General features: G+C 49.2%; 1 protein-coding gene across 5 annotated transcripts; it reads left to right on the forward strand.

Annotated features, from left to right (window-relative positions):
* The first annotated feature begins 1250 nt into the window (after window positions 1–1250).
* On the forward strand, window positions 1251–11069 carry LOC118931857 (cytochrome c oxidase subunit 4 isoform 2, mitochondrial). 5 transcript variants are annotated; one of them, XM_036924776.2, is made up of 6 exons: window positions 1251–1381; window positions 5281–5331; window positions 6362–6443; window positions 7839–8003; window positions 8756–8887; window positions 10824–11069. In XM_036924776.2, the coding sequence occupies exons 3-6, from the start codon at window positions 6362–6364 to the stop codon at window positions 10958–10960; spliced, it is 516 nt and encodes a 171-aa protein (XP_036780671.1). In that variant the 5' UTR covers window positions 1251–1381; window positions 5281–5331; the 3' UTR covers window positions 10961–11069. The 5 variants fall into 5 exon arrangements, with proteins under 5 accessions (XP_036780671.1, XP_057358849.1, XP_057358848.1 ...); XM_057502866.1 differs by having other exon boundaries at window positions 6373–6443; XM_057502865.1 differs by having other exon boundaries at window positions 1252–1381; window positions 6312–6443.
* Window positions 11070–18152: the final 7083 nt, after the last annotated feature.

The following is an 18152-nucleotide window of genomic DNA, read 5'->3' on the forward strand; positions in this document are numbered from 1 at the left end:
GCCTGGGACATATCCCCATGCCTAAGAGCAGGTTGTGTACCAGAGAAGACAAGGGCTCCTGCCTTGGGGCTTGGCTGGAGTACTTCATACCCTGCCCTGTGAACCCTAGGTTTGGCCTGGGGAGCAGAGTCCCTGGAAGACCTGGAGTAAAAGCTGCAGACCATTCCAGGTTAGGGTGGAGCCCCGGAACAGGATCTGACGGGGCCAGTGCCTACCCCAAGGCTGACTTGACCCCCTGCATCCCCAGGATCCCATTGCTTCAGCCCTTTGCCAAGTTAGACTAGTCTCTAGCGGTGATGCTGCTCATGAGAACAGAGCATGGAGCTGGGCCTCAAGGTGATGCCCACCCCACCCCTAGCCCCATTCAGAGCTCGGCTGATACGTCACTGTTGGGGCTGCCTCTCAGAGAATCCCTGCTCAGACCATCACGTTCACCTTCACAGCCTCTAAGCCAGGCATGGGGGTGACTGGCGTTATAGAGAAGGGAAACAGAAGCCATGGGGGAAGCGGGTAAGGAGGGACTGAAACCAGACGAGGATGGACCTCGCAGCTTCACCTCCCGAAATTAGCTAGGGGTTCGTTTATATGTGTTTTGTATACATCTGCCCAGGCGAGGGGGTGGTGTGAGGCCCAGGCCCCAGGTCCCAGGATTACACTGCAAGTTCTGACGAAACCCCCACCCCGCGCCCCTTCTACCCACTCGCAGTGAGGTGGGATGCTGGTTGGGCCGCTGGGCGCCCTTCCAGCAGTCAGCGCCCTTCCAGACCGCACGGTCCTGCCCCGCCTGGGGAATACCTTCGCCTCCTCGCGCGGCGGGCGCCTTCAAAGTGGGGGCTCCGATCTGCACGCCCACTGACCGCGAGGTGAGGGCGGGACCTGAGCGGGGCCAGGTGACTGTCTGCGCGAGGCTAGGGGGCGGGTCTAGGGAAAGGGGGTGGTGCCATAGGGGGCGGGGCTAGAGTGACTGACAGAGAGGGGCTCGGCCGGGTCATGCTGGGTGAGAGGAGGACAGGACAGGGCCTGGGTGGGGAGGAGGTCGCCGTGCGGGGGCGGGACCGAGGTGACCGAAGGAGCAAGGGTAGGACGAAGGCGAGGGTTTAAAGTGGCTTGTGAAGCAAGGCCAGGGCTGGGGACGGGCAGGGCAGCAGCAGGCCTGGGCTGGGCGGGGTGTGGAGCATCTCCGGAAGGCAGGACAAGATGGGCGGGGCCATAGATGACTGACAGGACGAAGTAAGGCGGCTGCTGAAGGAGCGCAGGGCTGCCAGGTGGAGCCCAGCGGGAAGCGGGCACAATGACTGCCGAGTGGCGCGGGAAGGGTGACTGGCAGCAAGAAGCCAGGGAAGGAAGGAGACCTTGGTGACGCAGTAGAGAGACAAGGCAGGTGGGAAGACGAGGAATAAGGGCCGCTTTTGGGTGGGGCAAGAGGATTGAAGTCTCGAGGGCGGGGCTGTGGGGCCACGCAGAGTCTCCCCAAATATCGCCCCAGCACCTCTGCTAGGAATTCTCTTTCAGCTGAAGACCGCGAACTTGCGCGAATTTCGTGCTGCAGGTGATCGCGGGTCGCCTTTGCTGCCCCGGCCGCCTCCAGCTGGACCCCTCGTTCAGCCCAGCCCCCTCCTCCGACGAGGGCGTGAGTCCTGGGGCGGGGGCCGTGCAGATATCCGACCCTCCGGAAGGAGGTTCCCATTTTCCAGGCCACCGGTCCGTCGCGAACCAGTGAAATCCAGCAGACAGCGCCCATCTATCCTGATCGCTCTGCAGGGTCGTCCCCAGGGCCGGGAAACCTGCCGTTAGCGGCCGTCTCCGTGACAGCCCTGGCTCCGCATGGATTCAGACCCGGCCACCTGTGCAGTTACAAAAATGTTCTGCTTGGTTTCTGGAGCTACGGGTCACCGTGCGACGTCCTCCGAGTGTGCGCTGCCAAGTGGGCACCCTCCTGCTGGTGTTACCTCTCGTCCTGCAGGTCTCAGTGCTCGGAATCACAGCGCACCGCCGAGTGCGCGCCTTACGTGCATTCCTGTGGTTGAGCGGGATAGGCCTCGCTTTGCAATCCTGATCACCGCCCCTGTGTCCACCGGCCCCGCCCTCCGACCAACCGTCCTCAATCCCCTTAGTACCAGTTTCTCTATTCCCCGGCCCCGTCCTTGCACTACAGTCCCCGCCCTAACTGTAAGCCCCGCCCACTCCGCTCATACCTTTCCCCGCCCCTCCTGTCCCAGACCTGTTCTCCCTCTTCAATTGGCTCCCGGGGCTTCCGAGGGGCTGAGGGTAGGGGTCCGCTATGTCTCTTCCAACACCTCTTCTTTCGCCTTCGGGTCCTGCACGAGGACTAGGTCTTCCTCAGTATCCCCTCTGGGCTCGGGGGTGGGGGTGTCCGAGGTGGGTCCTGCGCGAAGCCTGAATGGTAGGCATCATCCTGGTAGGATGCTGAGGCTATGGTTCAGGTCATTATGTTTGGGCAGGATCTTGGGGACTCTCTGGATCTGATCAAGTGTGTCAGAGCTGCCCCTTTCTTTAAGGGCTCCCCTTGGGGGTCGGAGCCACAGGGCCAACGAGAAAGGGACAGATCCCTCTCACCTCTCATCCTTGCTGTTTTCAACCCTTCAGCCTGCAGTTACGTGCAGGGTCCATGGTGGTGGGTGGCCTGTAATGCCCCATCCAGAGCCCCCTCCCCTCCTGTGCCCACCAAGGTTCCCAGGAAAGACTCTTACTCCTTGACCCAGGGACTCTGAGTGACCTGCCTGATGGGCGAGCCTTGTTACCAAACCAAACAAACCTGGGTCCACTCGCCTGATGCTCACCAAAGCCAAACACTGACATTAAGATGTAGTGAAAGAAAGAGGGCATTTATTGCAGGGCACAAGGCAAGGAGAAGGGGTGGCTGATGCCCCAAGTCCTGAACTTGCCATTGGCTTACAAACAAGGGTTTTAAAGGCAAAATTATGGGAAAGGGTTGTAGGGTGTGTGATCAGCTCATGCCCATTCTTCTGATTGGCCAGTGGTAAGGTGACAGGATTGTTTCAGGAATCTTAGCTATCAGTCTCTGGTTCTACCCAGTCTGGGGTTTATGTGTTTGTTGTTAGGAGGTAGCCCATCTGGGAGAAGTCTAAGTTCCTGTAAAACATCTCAAGGTTACATGAGCCAATTATCAATGGCCTTGAGAGGGAACTAAGAGGCCTGTGTCTGTTTCGTCTGCTTTACTGTGGTTTGCAAACTCCTGTTTTCTTTCATCTCTAACTACCCACACTTTGGGTCGTGATTAAGAGACTTGGGCTTCTCTTGGTTCATGAAAAGTCTGAGGGGCTTCATCAAAAGGGGGCTACGTGGTTACAGTCTGACTGTTTTCAAGTTCTGGACCTTGAGATGCTGCTCTGCATTGCCCTGCAGGCAGTCTTGCAGCCCTACATCAATCTTGAGCAGTACAGGGCCTGCCTCCACCCCATCACCCTCCGCTGTGGGTGGGGGCTGGCTTCCCCAACAGATGTTCCTTATCACAGCATCACCCCACATCTGGGGCCTGGAGTTCCCATAGGGGTGGGGATGGGAGAGGACAGAGCAGAACAGAGGGTCATGTTCCACAAATGCCTTCCCTTGGGAGGCCCTGTGAAAGATGGGGAAACTGAGGCCTTCAGCATGGCAATAGGAGAGCATACACATCAGCCACTCACTCCAGTGCAGTCAGCACCCACGTGTTCATGGAACGGTCTGACATGACTTAAGGTGTGCTCTCCCCAGGTTGCCTGAAGGAGGGTTTCCCTAGTTCTCTGTCCACAGGGCTAGTCCTCAGGACATTGTGGTCAGCATTACCTCTTCCAGGTCTCTGAAATCTGTAATGCCCTTGGTCATGGGGAAGGGGGAGGAGCACTCCCAGGAGTAACCATGGCTAGTCCTGGGAGGGGCGGGTCTCTTAGAGATCCAGGGGTCTCCTACTCTGCCTTCTCATGGCTTTTGTTTGTGGCTGCTGAAGTTCAGAATGAAGGTGATGTGCATCCTACCCCTTCTAGGGTCTCTCTGGCACCTTCCCCTGAGTCATCTGTCCCCTGGGGACTAAGACCTTCCCTCCAGACTGGCTGGAGTGGCTTCACTAGGCACCAGGAACCCTGATGGATGGGTGGGAGCTAGGCACAGTTCATGGGCTCAGAGCTGGGAGACCTAGAAAGCTCCAGTCCCAGGTCACAGATGGGACCCACAGCCTTCACCCATCAGTCCATCATCAGTCTCCTAATAATCCCAGGCCAGGTTCACTGAACTCATGTTCTGCTCTGTTTAACCACATCACTCCCCCACTTAACCTTTAGTAGCCTCCCCTCTTGGATAAATCCAAGATTCTCACCCATGGCCAATGAGTTCCTTTCTGGTGGCCCAGCCCCTCTCCAACTCTCCCCTTTTCCCTTATACTAGTCTAGCCAAGATGGCCTCTCTTTGTTCTTTGAACACACCTGTGCTTTTCTGCCTCTGGGCCTTCGCACTGGCCTTTCTCTCTGCTTGGAGCTGGATTGCAAACCCTATAAGGGCAGGGACTGTGTTTGGTTTTGTTTGGCTCTATATTCCCATTTAACCTAGCAAACAATAGACACTCAATTAATGCCAGCTGTAATAGGTCCTAATAAGTAATTTTTGAATAAGTGTACCTGATGCTTTTCTATTGGCTTATTTAATCCTTATAACAGCATATGAGATAGAACTATCATTAGCTCTCTCTTATAGAAAAGAAAATAGGAACTCAGAGAGGTTGGGCCATTTGTTGAAGGTCACGCAGCTAAGATTTAAACCCCAGAGGGAGGCTTCTTTCACTTCTCCTTGGATCTGAGGGCATGGGAGTGAGGTGGTACACCTCAGGCCAGCTCCCAGATTCTAGCTGCTTGTAGGTTTCCTGGAGCAGGAGGCATTGGCTCTGGGCGGGCAAATTGGCAGGACTTGGATCTGCAAAGGCCCTTAGAGCACCTTCCAGGTGGAAGGAACAGCAGTGAGCGGAGGTGTGGAGGCAGGAAGATCCAGCTCCCAGGACTACCCAACCCAGAGAGCTGGGCCCGCCCAGCACACAGCCAGCTGGGGCCTCCAGAGGCAAGACCCCCGTGGGCGGGTAGTCATTCTGCAGTCCCTCTCCCCGGGCTGTGGGCTGGGACCCCCCTGGGGACGAGGACTGGGCGCTCTCACGCCCCGCGGAGGCAGGACGTTCCCACGCAGGGGCGGCCTAAGGACAGGCTGTGGGGCGGGCCCGGGGGCGGGAGCCGGTGCTCTGGTCCCTCTGCAGCCCAGTCTCCGTTACTCGCTTGGCAGACCCGGGTCGCTGTCGCTCTATCACAGCCGCTGCCGCCGCGGAGCCGCGAGGTGAGTGAGTGGGAGGGAGAGCCCGGCTGCCCTAGGCTGGAGGGTGAGGGTGCAGCTTTGCCACCCAGGGACCCTGCCACAGAGGAGGGTCGGGGATGGAGGGGTGCCTCACTGCAGCTCAGAGTTAAGGAAGCCTGGGGAGTTATCCTCTGTCCGTTGGGGCGCCATCTCTCCCCCAAAATGTAGATTACCTACCCCTTACCTCTCCCCATACCTGGTGCTCCCCCACCTACTTGTCACTGATGGGGAGCCTTCCTTCCCAGATGTGGGGGCCCTCTCCCATTTACCGCATATTGTATAACCCTCCAATTATTGGGTGACCCTCTCTCTCCACAGTTGTAGGGGGCCTTTCTCTTTCCAGAAGTGGGCTCTCACCTCCCTCTCCCCAGATGTGTGCTCCTCTTCCTCTCTCTGACCCAGCTTGGTCCTTGTCCTCCTCTAAAGCCCTCCCATCCCATAGGATGCCAGACCCTGAGACTACCCTGGGGGCTGGGGGTTTGGGCTCAGCCTGTCCCCCTCCTGCCCCAGATCCAGTAGAGCAGGCTCTCCCTGGCACGTAGGCAGCCAATTAAGGGGGAAAGGGTGGGGGCCAGACTGCGCCCAGAACTCGACAGATGGCCCTGTCAGGAACAGAGGCAGCCCCAAGACCTGCCCCCGCCCTACCTGGACTCCCACCCAGTTTCCTCTGGGGAGCAAAAAACTAAGGGAGGTCTCCCAGCCCAGCTATGCTGAGCTGAGGCTGCCCACAAATGCCAAGCCCCCAGCCCCAAATTGTTCAGGCCCTTCCGTAGGAGTTCGGCCTCCTCCCACTTCTCACATGGTGACTTGAGGCCCCAAGAGGGGGCTCTAAATGTCTAGGACCCCCATAGGAGAGCAGACAAAATTAGAAGGGGCAGGAGTGTAACCTTGAACTTCTGCAACTCCCTCCCACACCATACACACATCTGTGGAAAAGGGTTTCTCTGTCTGGGCCCTGACAGGTAGGGGCAGAGGGCACTTTAAGGGCAAGACTCATACACACACACACCAGATGTTCTTCAGAGCTGCTTGGAGCTTGGTGCTGAGAAAAGGAGGACTTGGAATGCGAGGGATACACAGTCCAGGAGGCACTGGTAAGACCTGCACACCCCCTCCCTTGCCTAACTCCAAGCCCAGGGCTGGGGTCCTCTCTGCGGTCTGCAGCTCGTCCCTTCCATGCTACTGAGGGCCTACCCCAAAACCATATCCCACCTCTTGAACCCGGGCCACATTCCTACAGGAAATGTTGCTCTCAGGGTTAGCAGACAACACCCTCCTTCACTGCAAGCTTCCTCAGGTCCTGACCCCCAAACCTCAGGCCCCTAAAGCCTTTGTGTCCTGAGGTGGAGGGTGCTGACAGAACCCTGGACCTCCTTTCCCAATCCTGGGGTCAGTACTAGTCAAAAGAAAGAGGCCTAAAGCAGGGGACACTTCAGCCAGAGAGCAGAAGGGCCTTCCTGACCCTCAGGAGAATAATAACAGATAACATTTAGTGAGCCCTTGTTAGGTACCCCAAGCTGTGGTAAACGTTTCACACAGAGGACACATTAGACATCACTACAACCATGTGAGGCAGGTGCTGTGCAGTTATCTCCATTTCTCAAGTGAGCAAACTGAGGCTGGACACCTCAATGGTAAAAAGGGCCAGAACTCCTTGGCCAAAGCAGTTCCAGTGCCATCCTGGCGAGGTGGTACCACTGCCTTCCTCGTGGGCATCTCTGGTGACAATAACAGAAGATTTACTGAGACCCTCCTAGTGCTTAACCTTGCTCTGAACAACCACATGGAGCCCTCCAGGCTTAGCCATCAGGGAGAGCTTCCAGAAATGCAAGCCAGTAGTAAAACCAGCCTCTCTGTCAATATAATTATGGAACATCTACTGTGCACTGGGCACAGTGCTTAGCATTGTGAGTGTATTATCTGAAGTTTCCCACGACAGTGCAAGGTAGGTTCTCTCATGATCCCCACCGTCCAGACAAGGACATTGAAGCACAGAGGTAAAGGGACTTGTTGAAACTGGGGTGGGGTGGAACTGGGGCTTCCACCCAGCTGATGCCAAAGCCATGCCCTTGACCACTCACTAAAGCCATATGGACATCACTTTACAGTTTGCAGAACAGTTTCATACCTGTCATCTCAGGGTTATCTCACTGAGTCTTTGCCAGACTTGCCTGCCTCACCTCACATCTTCCAGAGGACATGGCATTTGGAGCCAGAGGAGCTGAATTGCAGCCCTGGCCCTGCTCCTTCTTGCTCTGTGAACTTCGGCAAGGCACTTAGCTACTCAGTTTCTTCATTTCTAAGATGGATAACAATATCATCTGGCTCAGAGTGATGCAGAGTAAGTGAGTCAACTTACCTTAAGGTCTTAGAATGGCTCCAGGCATACAGTAAGTGCTCAATAAATGCAGCCTTCCTTATTAATATTGTGGTTGGAGCTGGGATGTCTCAGGAGCAGCCTGAACTCAGCTCCTCTGTTGTTCCCGCAGCACAGGGCACGGGGAAGATGCCCCCCTATACCAACTACCACGCCCAGCGCTCCTACCCCATGCCAGACGAGCCCTTCTGCACAGAGCTCAACGCTGAGCAGCGGGCCCTGAAAGAGAAGGAGAAGGGCAGCTGGACCCAGCTGAGCCACGCCGAGAAGGTGGCCTGTAGGTCTCAGGGTGGGGCTGGCCTGGGAGACTGGGTGGGGGGTGACTTTGAAAAGAAGGGCCTGTCAGAGGGCAGCAGGCAAGGAGAGCCCCCACCCAAGATAGCCAGAAACCCCCATCCACCTGAAAGCATACCTGAGGGGTAAAGGTCATTCATTTGCTCATTTTGTTCATACAACTATTTGTGAGCAGCCAGATGGTAGGTGGTGCTGGGAACCAGGAGTGAATCACCCAGATGGTTCCTGCCCTCAGCGTGCTCCCAGTCTGGTGGCAGGAAACCCAAACCCAGATAACTGTAATACAGTGTGCACAGCTAAGGTGAGGTATGTCCAAGGGGTTGTGAGGACCCAAAGAAGAGAGAGACGCCATCTGGAGAGACCTCCCAGAGGACAGCACGTGCCAGTTGGCTGTGGATGCTGAGGAGGAGGGTGCTGCCAGGTAGTGGGAGCTGCACAAGGAAGGCAATGGGAGCAGAGAGCGTGGAGGGTCCTGGGGATCACTGAGTGGTGTGGGGGATGAGAGCAAGAGCCTGACCCTGGGAAGCAGGAGGGTGCATGACCCCAAGTGCCCCAGGCTGACTCTTGATATTTGGAGCCTCCTCACAGCCTTCTGGCCCAGTAGGTGCTCCATAAGAATATGCTTAATGGACATCATTTGCTGCAGGGAGAGGGATCCCTGAGACCTAGAGTTGGCCCAGGGTCCTTGGAATGGATACCCCTGGGTCCCTACTGCCCTGCCCCATCTGTTTCCAGTGTACCGTCTCCAGTTCCATGAGACCTTTGCAGAGATGAACCGTCGCTCCAATGAGTGGAAGACAGTGATGGGCTGTGTCTTCTTCTTCTCTGGATTCACAGCGCTGCTCATTTGGTGGCAGCGGGTCTATGGTGAGTGGCAACACCTTACCCTACTGCTGCCCTTGGCCATGCCCTGTGGCCACAGCCACCAGCCAAGCTCTTATACAGGAACTCCACTGGCACTCATCTGAAGAGTTCTGAAAAGTCCTCCAAAGAGGTATAGGGTGAAGGGCAGAGCACAGCTGCCTGAGTTGGAATGTAGGGACTCTCATTCTCTGGGCTCTAATTCCCTCATCTATGATATGGGAATAATAATCCCACATAAACCCCACATCTCAGGGTTCTTGTGAGGATTTAAGGAGAGAGAGCTATAGGCCAGTGCCTAGTACATAGTTGTGAATGGTGTTGTTACTGATCACTATTATTAATCATGAATTTTTCAGTATATTGTTTCAGCTTCTGTAACGAAGAGTCCTTAACATACAAGAGCTTAAACAAGATAGAGGTTTTGTTCCTCTCTCACAAAAAAGTCCAGGGGGTATAAAGGGAGTCCACAATGTCAGGATCCTTCTGTCTTGTTGCCCTGCCATCCTTGACATGCAGCTTCCTTCTCTACATTAAAGATGGCTCCTCCAGCTCCAGCCATTAAAGCCTATATTCCAGCCAAGAGGGAAAGGAAGGACACACTTCTCTTTAAGGTCCAGAAGTTGCACACACCACTTCTGCTCACATCCTATTGACTAGAAATGATTTATGACCATGTCTAGCTGCAAGGGAAGCTGGGAAATGTAGTTTTGAGCTGGGTGGTCACATGCCCAGTTTACCGCTTATTACTATAGAAGAGTGGTTCTCAAAGTGTGGTCCCTGGACCAACAGCATCATTTGGGAATTTGTTAGAAATGCAAATTCTCAGCCCTAGTCTGGATCTACTGAGTTAGACACTCTGAGGGTGGAGCCCAGAAATCTATTTTAACAGCCTCCCTGGTGATTCTGATACCCTCTCAGTTTTGAGAAGCTCTGGAGGAAGGGGAGAGAATATTGGGGAAGAGCTGGCAGGCCTTGCCTCAGTTAACTCCACTTGTAGTATCTTCCCCTTGTTTCTTCTTCTGCAAAAGCATGATAGGAATTCCTACCTTGCATGAGGATGGGAGCCTTTGGGGAAAATTCTAGTCTAGCCCAATGTATGGTACTAACAGGTGCCCATAATGATCTTTTCCTTCTTGCCCACCCACTGGAACAGAAAGTACTAGGGACAAGGTCAGGCAGGCTGAATCAGCCTCAGGAGCAGGTGGACCAGGAATTAAGGCATGAGCAGTGTGGGGAGTTGCAGGCAACCAGGGCTTCCTTGATCCACCCATAAAGGCACCTAAAAAACCTCCATGAATGCTTCAGCCCTTGGGTTAAGTACTTCCTTCCCACGGTGAATACTGCTTCCTACCTCCAATGCCCTCAGGAAGCAGAAGAGACTATCTCACCCTGGATCCTTCCCAGTTAGTGGGAGCAAACTCATAATTAAAGTAGCTACTACCATGTATTAGGGACTTAATATCTATCCCACATAGTGCCAGTTGTTTTATACATACTAACTCATTCAATCCCCACAACCCTAGTAGAGATGACCTATTTTTGACAGGTAAGAAAACAGGCTCAGAGAGACAAAATGACTTGCTCAAGGTCACAGGGCAAGGGAGTGATGGAGCTGGGATTTAGACCCAGGTTGACTTCAAATCAATGCTCCTGTTTCCCACTGGGCCACAGAAGAGCTGAGAAAACTGAGGCTCAGAAAGGGGAAGACCCTTGGCCTACCATTTCCCTTGGCCCTTAGACTCCCACCACAAGTCTAAGGTAAAGCGGGCATCAGAGTCCAGAGGTTCCTGGAGTGAAGCTTGGAGGACAGACAGTGGGGAGGGAGCTACTCAGTACCTGATGCCCCAACCTTGTGACTGGAGACCCTGGCTCAGAGGGAGGGGACAGGCATGGCAGCATCCTGAGCCACCCTTGTCCCGACTGCATGCCTTCCCCACAGTGTTCCCTGAGAAGCCCATCACCCTGACGGATGAATGGAAGGCCCAGCAGCTCCAGCGCATCCTGGACATGAAGGGCAACCCTGTGCAAGGCCTGGCCTCCCGTTGGGACTATGACAAGAAGGAGTGGAAGAAGTGACACCATAGCCCACACTGCTCTCCCAAAGCTCCCTGCTGGCCCAGAGGCTATGGAGGGGCCTCCCTCTTCATAACCCCAATAAAGCTGGTCTGTTCTCTTCTGCCTCTAATCTCTACCTATCACAAAGCCCACATTACATCTCAAATTAGGCAGTATAGCAGATGAGGGGCAAGAATAAGCCACTTTCCAGGGGCTCAGAGCCCAGCTAGTCAGACAAGGCTTCCTGGAGGAGTAAGGCCCAGGTGGGATTAGGAAAGGCAGGACAATGGGAAGATATTCCAGGTGGAGACAATGGCTTGGACAAAGGCAAGGACACTCTTTATTCAGTCAACTAACATATTTTCTGAGCATCTATTATGTTCTAGGTATTAATCCAAGCCATGGGGATGCAGCAGTGAACAAGACAGACAAGGCCCTTGGCCTCACAGAGGAGGCATTCCTTTATGGAGGGAGGCAGAAAAATGGATATGTCAGTATAATATATAGTATGCTATGTGGCAATAAATGCTGTAAGGAGACAAAACAAGGCAGTATAAAGGCACAGAATTAAAAGAGATTTGGGGGAGAGGTGGTCAGTGAAGACCTCAAAGAGGAGGTGGCATTTGAGAAGAGGTCTGAATGAGATGAGGAAACAAAGCTTGCATCAAAGACAGGCTTCCAAGTGCAGAGGCGGGATTCTGGTTTGTGTCTCTGTGGAATTCCAAGGGGGCCACAGTGACTGGAGCAGAATGACTTGGAGAGAGTAGGAAGGTGTGGGCCAGGGGACAGGGTTGTCTTGGGGCAGAAAGCAGATGATATAGGGCCCCCTGGGGTTTTGTGCCTAGTGTGAAGGGAAGCTGCATCTGTTTGGGTCCCTGGAGAAGTAAATGCCAAGACAGAATTCAATCCATGGAGAGCTTTATTGGGGGCCATGCCATGAAGGATAAAGGAGACTGACGTGGGCCTGACCCCTGTGGAAGGAGAGAGGGAAGGAAGAGCCTCAGACTTCTGTACACTGTTTCAATCTGAGCCCAAACAGAAGGCAATTTAAATGGAGGCTGTTTCATATAAAGAATTGTTAGGTGTACATAAGAGAGTAATTGTAAGGACATAGATGGAACTTTAAAAGCTCCCTTAGACAGAGTGCCCAAGGGTGGGTATGCTGGGAAGGGGAGTCCTTCCCCAGGCTGGGGTTCAGACCTCACTGGAGAAGCTGTGGTTGTGGCCCACTTGGGTGGCAGAGATCTCTGCTGCACTGCCTGGGCCAGAGCTGATCCACAGTCACTGGGCAAGCAGGAAGCTGCCCTCAGAGGCCCAGGGGAGCTGAGGCTGTGGGCAAGTTGGGGCAACTAGGGCACCTTTGCTGATGTGAGGCCTAGAGTATGTGGCACCTGCAATTGGAGGGTGGTAAGAAGGGTCCTTGTGCCCAGTCTTCCTCTTCTCATGAGGACACCAGATTGGGTAGGGCCTCTCCTGATAACCTCATTTTAATCTCATCACCTCTTTAAAGGCCCTATCTCCAAATACCATCACATTCTGAGGTACTGGAGGTTAGGACTTCAACATATGAATTTGCAAGGGACACAATTCAGCACATAACAGTTGGCTTCAGGATCAGTCCCATGTTCCCTTCTTCCGGAAGCATCAGGCCGCTTCAGCACATTCCTCTCATGGCGGAAGTCAGAGGCTCCTGAGGGAGCAGGAGGGTGGGCAGGGACACATGACGCTCTTAAAGCCCAGGCTCAGAACTAGCACACAGAACCAGAAACTACTTTTGCTTGGACCAAAGCAAGTCCCACGGTGTGCTGGTTACTATGGCTGCGTTACAAACTACCCCAAAACTTAGTGGCATAAAACAGCCATTTTATTCTTACCAATTCTGTAGGTTACAGATTCAGGCAGGGCACAGTGGGAACTGCTGGCCTCTGCTCTGGAATGTCTGAGGTCTCAGCTGAAAACAATCAAACACAGTGGCCAGAACCTTCAGGAGCTGTTTTGACTCTGGGGGTCAATGCTCGCTGTCATCTGGGACCTCAGCTGGAGCCGCCAACAGAATGCCTGGTTGCGGCATCCCCAGATAATCTCTCTGTGTGAGTTTGGGCTCCCTCAAAGCATGGCGGGTGGGCTCCAAGAGCAAGTGTCCAAGAGAGCAAGAGGGAAACGTGTGGTGTTTTTATGATCTGGCCTCAGAAGACACAGCATCCCTTCTGCCAAAGCCAGATGGTCACAAAGGTCTCCCCAGGTTCAAGAGGAAGAGAACAAAGACTTCCCCACTTGGGAGGAAGTCAAAGTCGCAGTGTAACATGTGAGATGCATATGAGATGGGAAATATTGTTGTGGTCCTCTCCACCCCCAGTTACGCCCAACATCTGTGGGCAGAGAAATGTCCTCCAGCAGAGTCCACATGGTGAGTGGGGGGAGGGAAGGCAGAATTGTGAGCAAATAAGACAACTTACCACAGATATGCAGACATAACCAACACAAAATCAAGTTGACAGAAAGGAAAACTGACCACATTAAATTGGATATTTACTAAAATTCAAACAGAGAATAAGATTTTGACATTTAGATACTCATATCTGACCTGAAAGAATTGGACCAATTAGAAATAATGGACATAATAGATAACATACAAAGGCAGGAAACTGGTGAAATCAGATGTAGACTAAAAATGAGACCCAAATCTTCACGGTGGCATTTACTCTGGGAAAACAAGTGACTGTCATGAAAAATTAATTCTGTACAATTAAATTTAAAATAGGAAACACTAGAAAGAATTTAAAATAAAATAATGGGTGAGAAATTGAATTGGCTGCATGCAGATTGCTCAAGAAAACTTTTTCTTGATATATTTAGGATTAGTGTAATTCTGATAAAAATATTTGGATTCAAAATTCAGAGTCATCTATAAGGCCAAAACATTTGGTTCAAAATATCCTGTAATAGTAAAATTTTCTGTAGAAAAAGAAACTCAAAGCACAAATAAGGAACTAAAAAGTATTTATCAGTATGAGAGATAAAGGGCTGATTTCCTTATTATGTTTTTTTTTTTAAAGTTGTCTGTTGAATCAGTAGAAAAAAACAAGAAAGCAAAAGTCATGACCCAGAAGATTACAGAAAAGAAAACAAGTAGCCTACAAATTTCTTACAGAAAATTTCAAACGTATAGAAAAGAATAGTCTAACAGCCTTCATGTGCCTTCCTGGCATCCACAATTATCTGCTCACAGCCCATTCACTTCCCTACCCTGACCCCTGAATTATTTTAAATAAATCCCAGATGTTACATAATTTCATCCATAAATATTTCAGTTTGTGTCTGTAAACAATAAGGACTATTTTAATAAACACAATTCCAGCATCATATGTTCACTTTATGTCTCTGTGTCACATTTTTGTAATTCTTGTGACATTTCAAATTTCTTTATTATACCGATTCTGGTGATCTGTGATCAATGACTGACTCGCTGAAAACTCAGATGATGGTTAGCATTTTTAGCAATAAAGGATTTATAAATTAAGGTAAGTACTTTTCTTTAGACATAACGCTATTGCACACTTAACAGACTACAGTGTAGTGTAAGCATAACTTTTATATACACTGGGAAACCAAAAAATTTGACTCACTTTATAGCAATATTTACCATATTGCCATGGTCTGGAACTAAATCGACAATATCTCTGAGAATGCCTGTACATAAGAAGTCTTAACATTTCCTTAATATCAAATACCCAGTCAGTGTGCAAATTTCCCTGATTGCCTCATAAAAGTTGTATTCATTTGAATTTTCTTGGAACAAAGATCCATCTTAAATCTAAATATTTCATTTGCTTATCTGAATCTTTGGATTTGGTATCAGTAATTATTTTCCATCCTCTTCTGTTTTCTGGAAGAGATTGTATAGAAATAGTGTTAATTTTTCCTTAAACATTTGGTAGAATTCTGCAGTGAAATCATCTGACCCTGGAGAGTTTTTTGGGGGCAGGGGGGTTAAATTACAAAATAAATTTCCTTACTTATTATAAGGCCATTCAAATTATCTGTTTCACATTTGGGTGAATTGTGGTAGTTTGTGCTTTTCAATTAATAAGTTGCATTTACTCCTATAAATTTCCCTCTGAGCTCTGTTTTTACAGCACTTGTAAGTTTTAGTATGTTGTGTTTTCATTTGTCTCTAAGTATTTTCCAATTTTTCCTTTGTGATTTTTTCAATTCACTGATTATAACAGTTGTGTTGTTTAATTTTCACATATTTGTGAATTTCCCAGTTTTTCCTCTGTTATTGATTTCTAGTTTCTTTCCACTGTGGTCAGAGAAGATACATTATATGCTTTCAATCTTTCTTTTTTTTTATTAAGGTATCATTGATACACAGTCTTATGAAGGTTTCACATGAGCAACATTGCGGTTATTACATTCACCCATATTATCAAGTCCCCCCCCCGCAAGCCCCATTGCAGTCACTGTCCATCAGCGTAGTAGGATGCTATAGAGTCACTACTTGTATTCTCCATGCTGTATTGCCTTCCCTGTGACCTACCTATATTATGTGTGCTAATCATAATGCCCCTTAATCCCTTTCTCTCTCTCTCCTTCCCCACCTACCCTCCCCAACCCCTTCCCTTTGGTAACCGTGAGTCCCTTCTTGGAGTCTGTGAGTCGGCTGCTGTTTTGTTTCTTCAGTTTTGCTTCATTGTTATACTCCACAAATGAGTATGATTTCAATCTTTTAAATGTATTGAGACTTGTTTTGTAGTTTGAGGTACAGTCTATCAAGGAGAAGATGTCGTGTGCACTAAAGAATGTATACTCTGCTGTTGGTTGGAATGTTCTATAGATGTTTATTAGGTCTAATTGGTTTATAGTATTCCTTAAGTCCTCTATTTCTTCACATTTCCTTTTGTGTATATTTTTAAGACACGTTCTTAAAGGTCACCACAGGGATTACAATTAACATTTAAAGTTTGTAACAATCTAGTTTGAACTGATACAAATTTAACTATAGTAACATATAAAAACTGTTCCCATATAGCTTCACACCCTTTTATTTTTGTGGCAAATTATATCTTTACACGTTGTATGCTCATTACATAGATTTCTAATTATTAAATGTAATTGTTTTTTAAATTATGTAGGAAGTAAAGAGAGTTGCAAACTGAAAATTAAGTAATACTCCTTTTATATTACCTCTGTAGTTAGCTTTATCAGAGTTATTTCTTTGTATGTCCTCAAATTTTACTGATTTCTACTCTTACCTTTATTATTTCTTTCCTCTGCTTGCCTTGAATTTACTTTGCTCTTCTTTTTCTAGTTTCTTGAGGTGAGAGTTTAGATTACTGAATTAAGACTTTTTCTCTTTTCTGATGAATGCATTTATTGCATAAATTTCCCTCCCAGCACTGCTTTAACTGTGTCCCACAAATTTTGATGGGTCGTATTTTCATCTCATTCTGCTTAATGTATTTATTTCCCTTAAGACTTCTTTGACCCATTAACTATTTAGAAATGTGTCATTTAGTTTCTAAGTGTTTGGAGATTTTCAGGTTTCTTTTTGTTACTGATTCTATGGTGGTCAGAAAACACACTTTGTATGGCTTCAGTTCTTTTAAATTTGTTGAAGTTTGTTTTATAGCCCAGAATATGGTCTATCTTAATATATATTCAGTGGGCACTTAGAAGAATGTGTATTCTGCTGCTGTTGAGTGGAGTGTTCTATAAATGTCAGTTGGATTCTGTTAGTTGATGGTGGTGTTGAGTTCTACATCATTGGTGATTTTCTGTCTGGTTGTTCTATCAATTGTTGAGAGAAGGGCATTAATTGTGCATTTGTCTGTTTCTCTTTTTAGTTCCATCAGTTTTTGTTGCTTTCCTTTGATTAATGCTTTTTATCATTTTTCTTTCAACCTGCCTATAGTTGAAGTGAGTTTTGTATAGACAGCATAGAGTTGGCTTTTAAAATTAATATTGCCCATATTTGTCTTTTAATTGGCATATTTAGACCATTACACTTAATATAATTATTGATACAGTACAACATATCTCCCAACTATTTTTACAACATATCTCCCAACTATTTTTTTTCCCTGTGTATTCTCTCTGTTGTTCATTCTCCTGTTTTTTTTTTCTGCTTTCCTGTACATATACATAACTTAGCACAGTCTACTGGTGGTGTCATTTTCCCAATTTGAGTCAAGTAGAAACCTTACCTTCCTTTATGTTCCTGACCCACTCTCATTGTTGCCAGGTGGGCATGGAATTCAGGACTCCCCAGTGTGGTGTCCATTGACATTATGGGGAGAGGAGGTGGTAGGAAAGGGCTCATAACTGGCCAGCAGAGATGAAAGTCCTGGCTTCCTTGGTTTTATCTCATAACACCCTGCATTAGTGGGGGTATTGGACACCTCGACTCATGTACTCAGCCATTGTTGATGTGGCTGGGGCCACGGTTTTTTCATGGTGTTTGACGAGTAGAGCTGTTATTGTCTAAAAATTTTGTCTTGCTAGGCTGGTAGGCTGTTCCTTCCCTAATCCTTTGACTAGAGGGAGCAGGGTTTTATTAGGGTTATTTTTTTTTCTTTTCTGTGCCCATTGGCTTTTTTGGATAGCCAGTTCCAACATCTTTGGCTCCAAAGTCTGGGGTGTCTGAGGCAGAAAGAAAACCCAGGGGACTCACCATCCTGTCATTCTCAGGTCCTGAGGTACCCGTTGGTCTACCTTCTCACTACTTTTCAGAGTTTTCTTATACTTGTTTTATGTACAATGTCCAGGGGTTTTAGTTTCACTTAGTAGAAGAACCAGGGAAAAGTGCATCTGCTCCAGCTTCCCAGAAGTGGAAGTACGAAAGTGGTGTCACTTGCCCTGAGGAGTTTCCCCCACTCTGTATTTTTCTGATTTCATTCCCATGTATTATTTATTGCGTCTCTCTGTTCCCTGCATTTTCCATCAGTGGTGGGTATATTTAGAGGCTTTGGTCGGATTAAGATTTGACTTTTTGGGAAGACTATTTTATGGGTGTGCTGTGTCCTTTTGCCAGGAGCACATGATGCCGCACTATCACTGTGTGCCATTTGTAGCTGACGTTGGTCATGGCGTAGAGTCATTAACTTATTAAGCGTACAGACGGCTTTCAAATTATTAAAAGAGGCCAACTTCAATTAGAGTTTTGAAAATGAAATTTTGAAGTCTGGGATATTATTTTTTCATTGAGTGGACT

Source organism: Manis pentadactyla, chromosome 5 (genome assembly GCF_030020395.1).
Source record: "Manis pentadactyla isolate mManPen7 chromosome 5, mManPen7.hap1, whole genome shotgun sequence".
In the NCBI taxonomy this organism is placed as follows: domain Eukaryota; kingdom Metazoa; phylum Chordata; class Mammalia; order Pholidota; family Manidae; genus Manis; species Manis pentadactyla.

Coding starts and splice junctions, on each gene's coding strand:
- LOC118931857 (XM_036924776.2), top strand. CDS start 6,362: ATGTTCTTCAGAGCTGCTTGGAGCTTGGTGCTGAGAAAAGGAGGACTT. Junction 8,004..8,755: donor CCACGCCGAGAAGGTGGCCT/GTAGGTCTCAGG, acceptor ATCTGTTTCCAG/TGTACCGTCTCCAGTTCCAT. Junction 8,888..10,823: donor TTGGTGGCAGCGGGTCTATG/GTGAGTGGCAAC, acceptor CCTTCCCCACAG/TGTTCCCTGAGAAGCCCATC.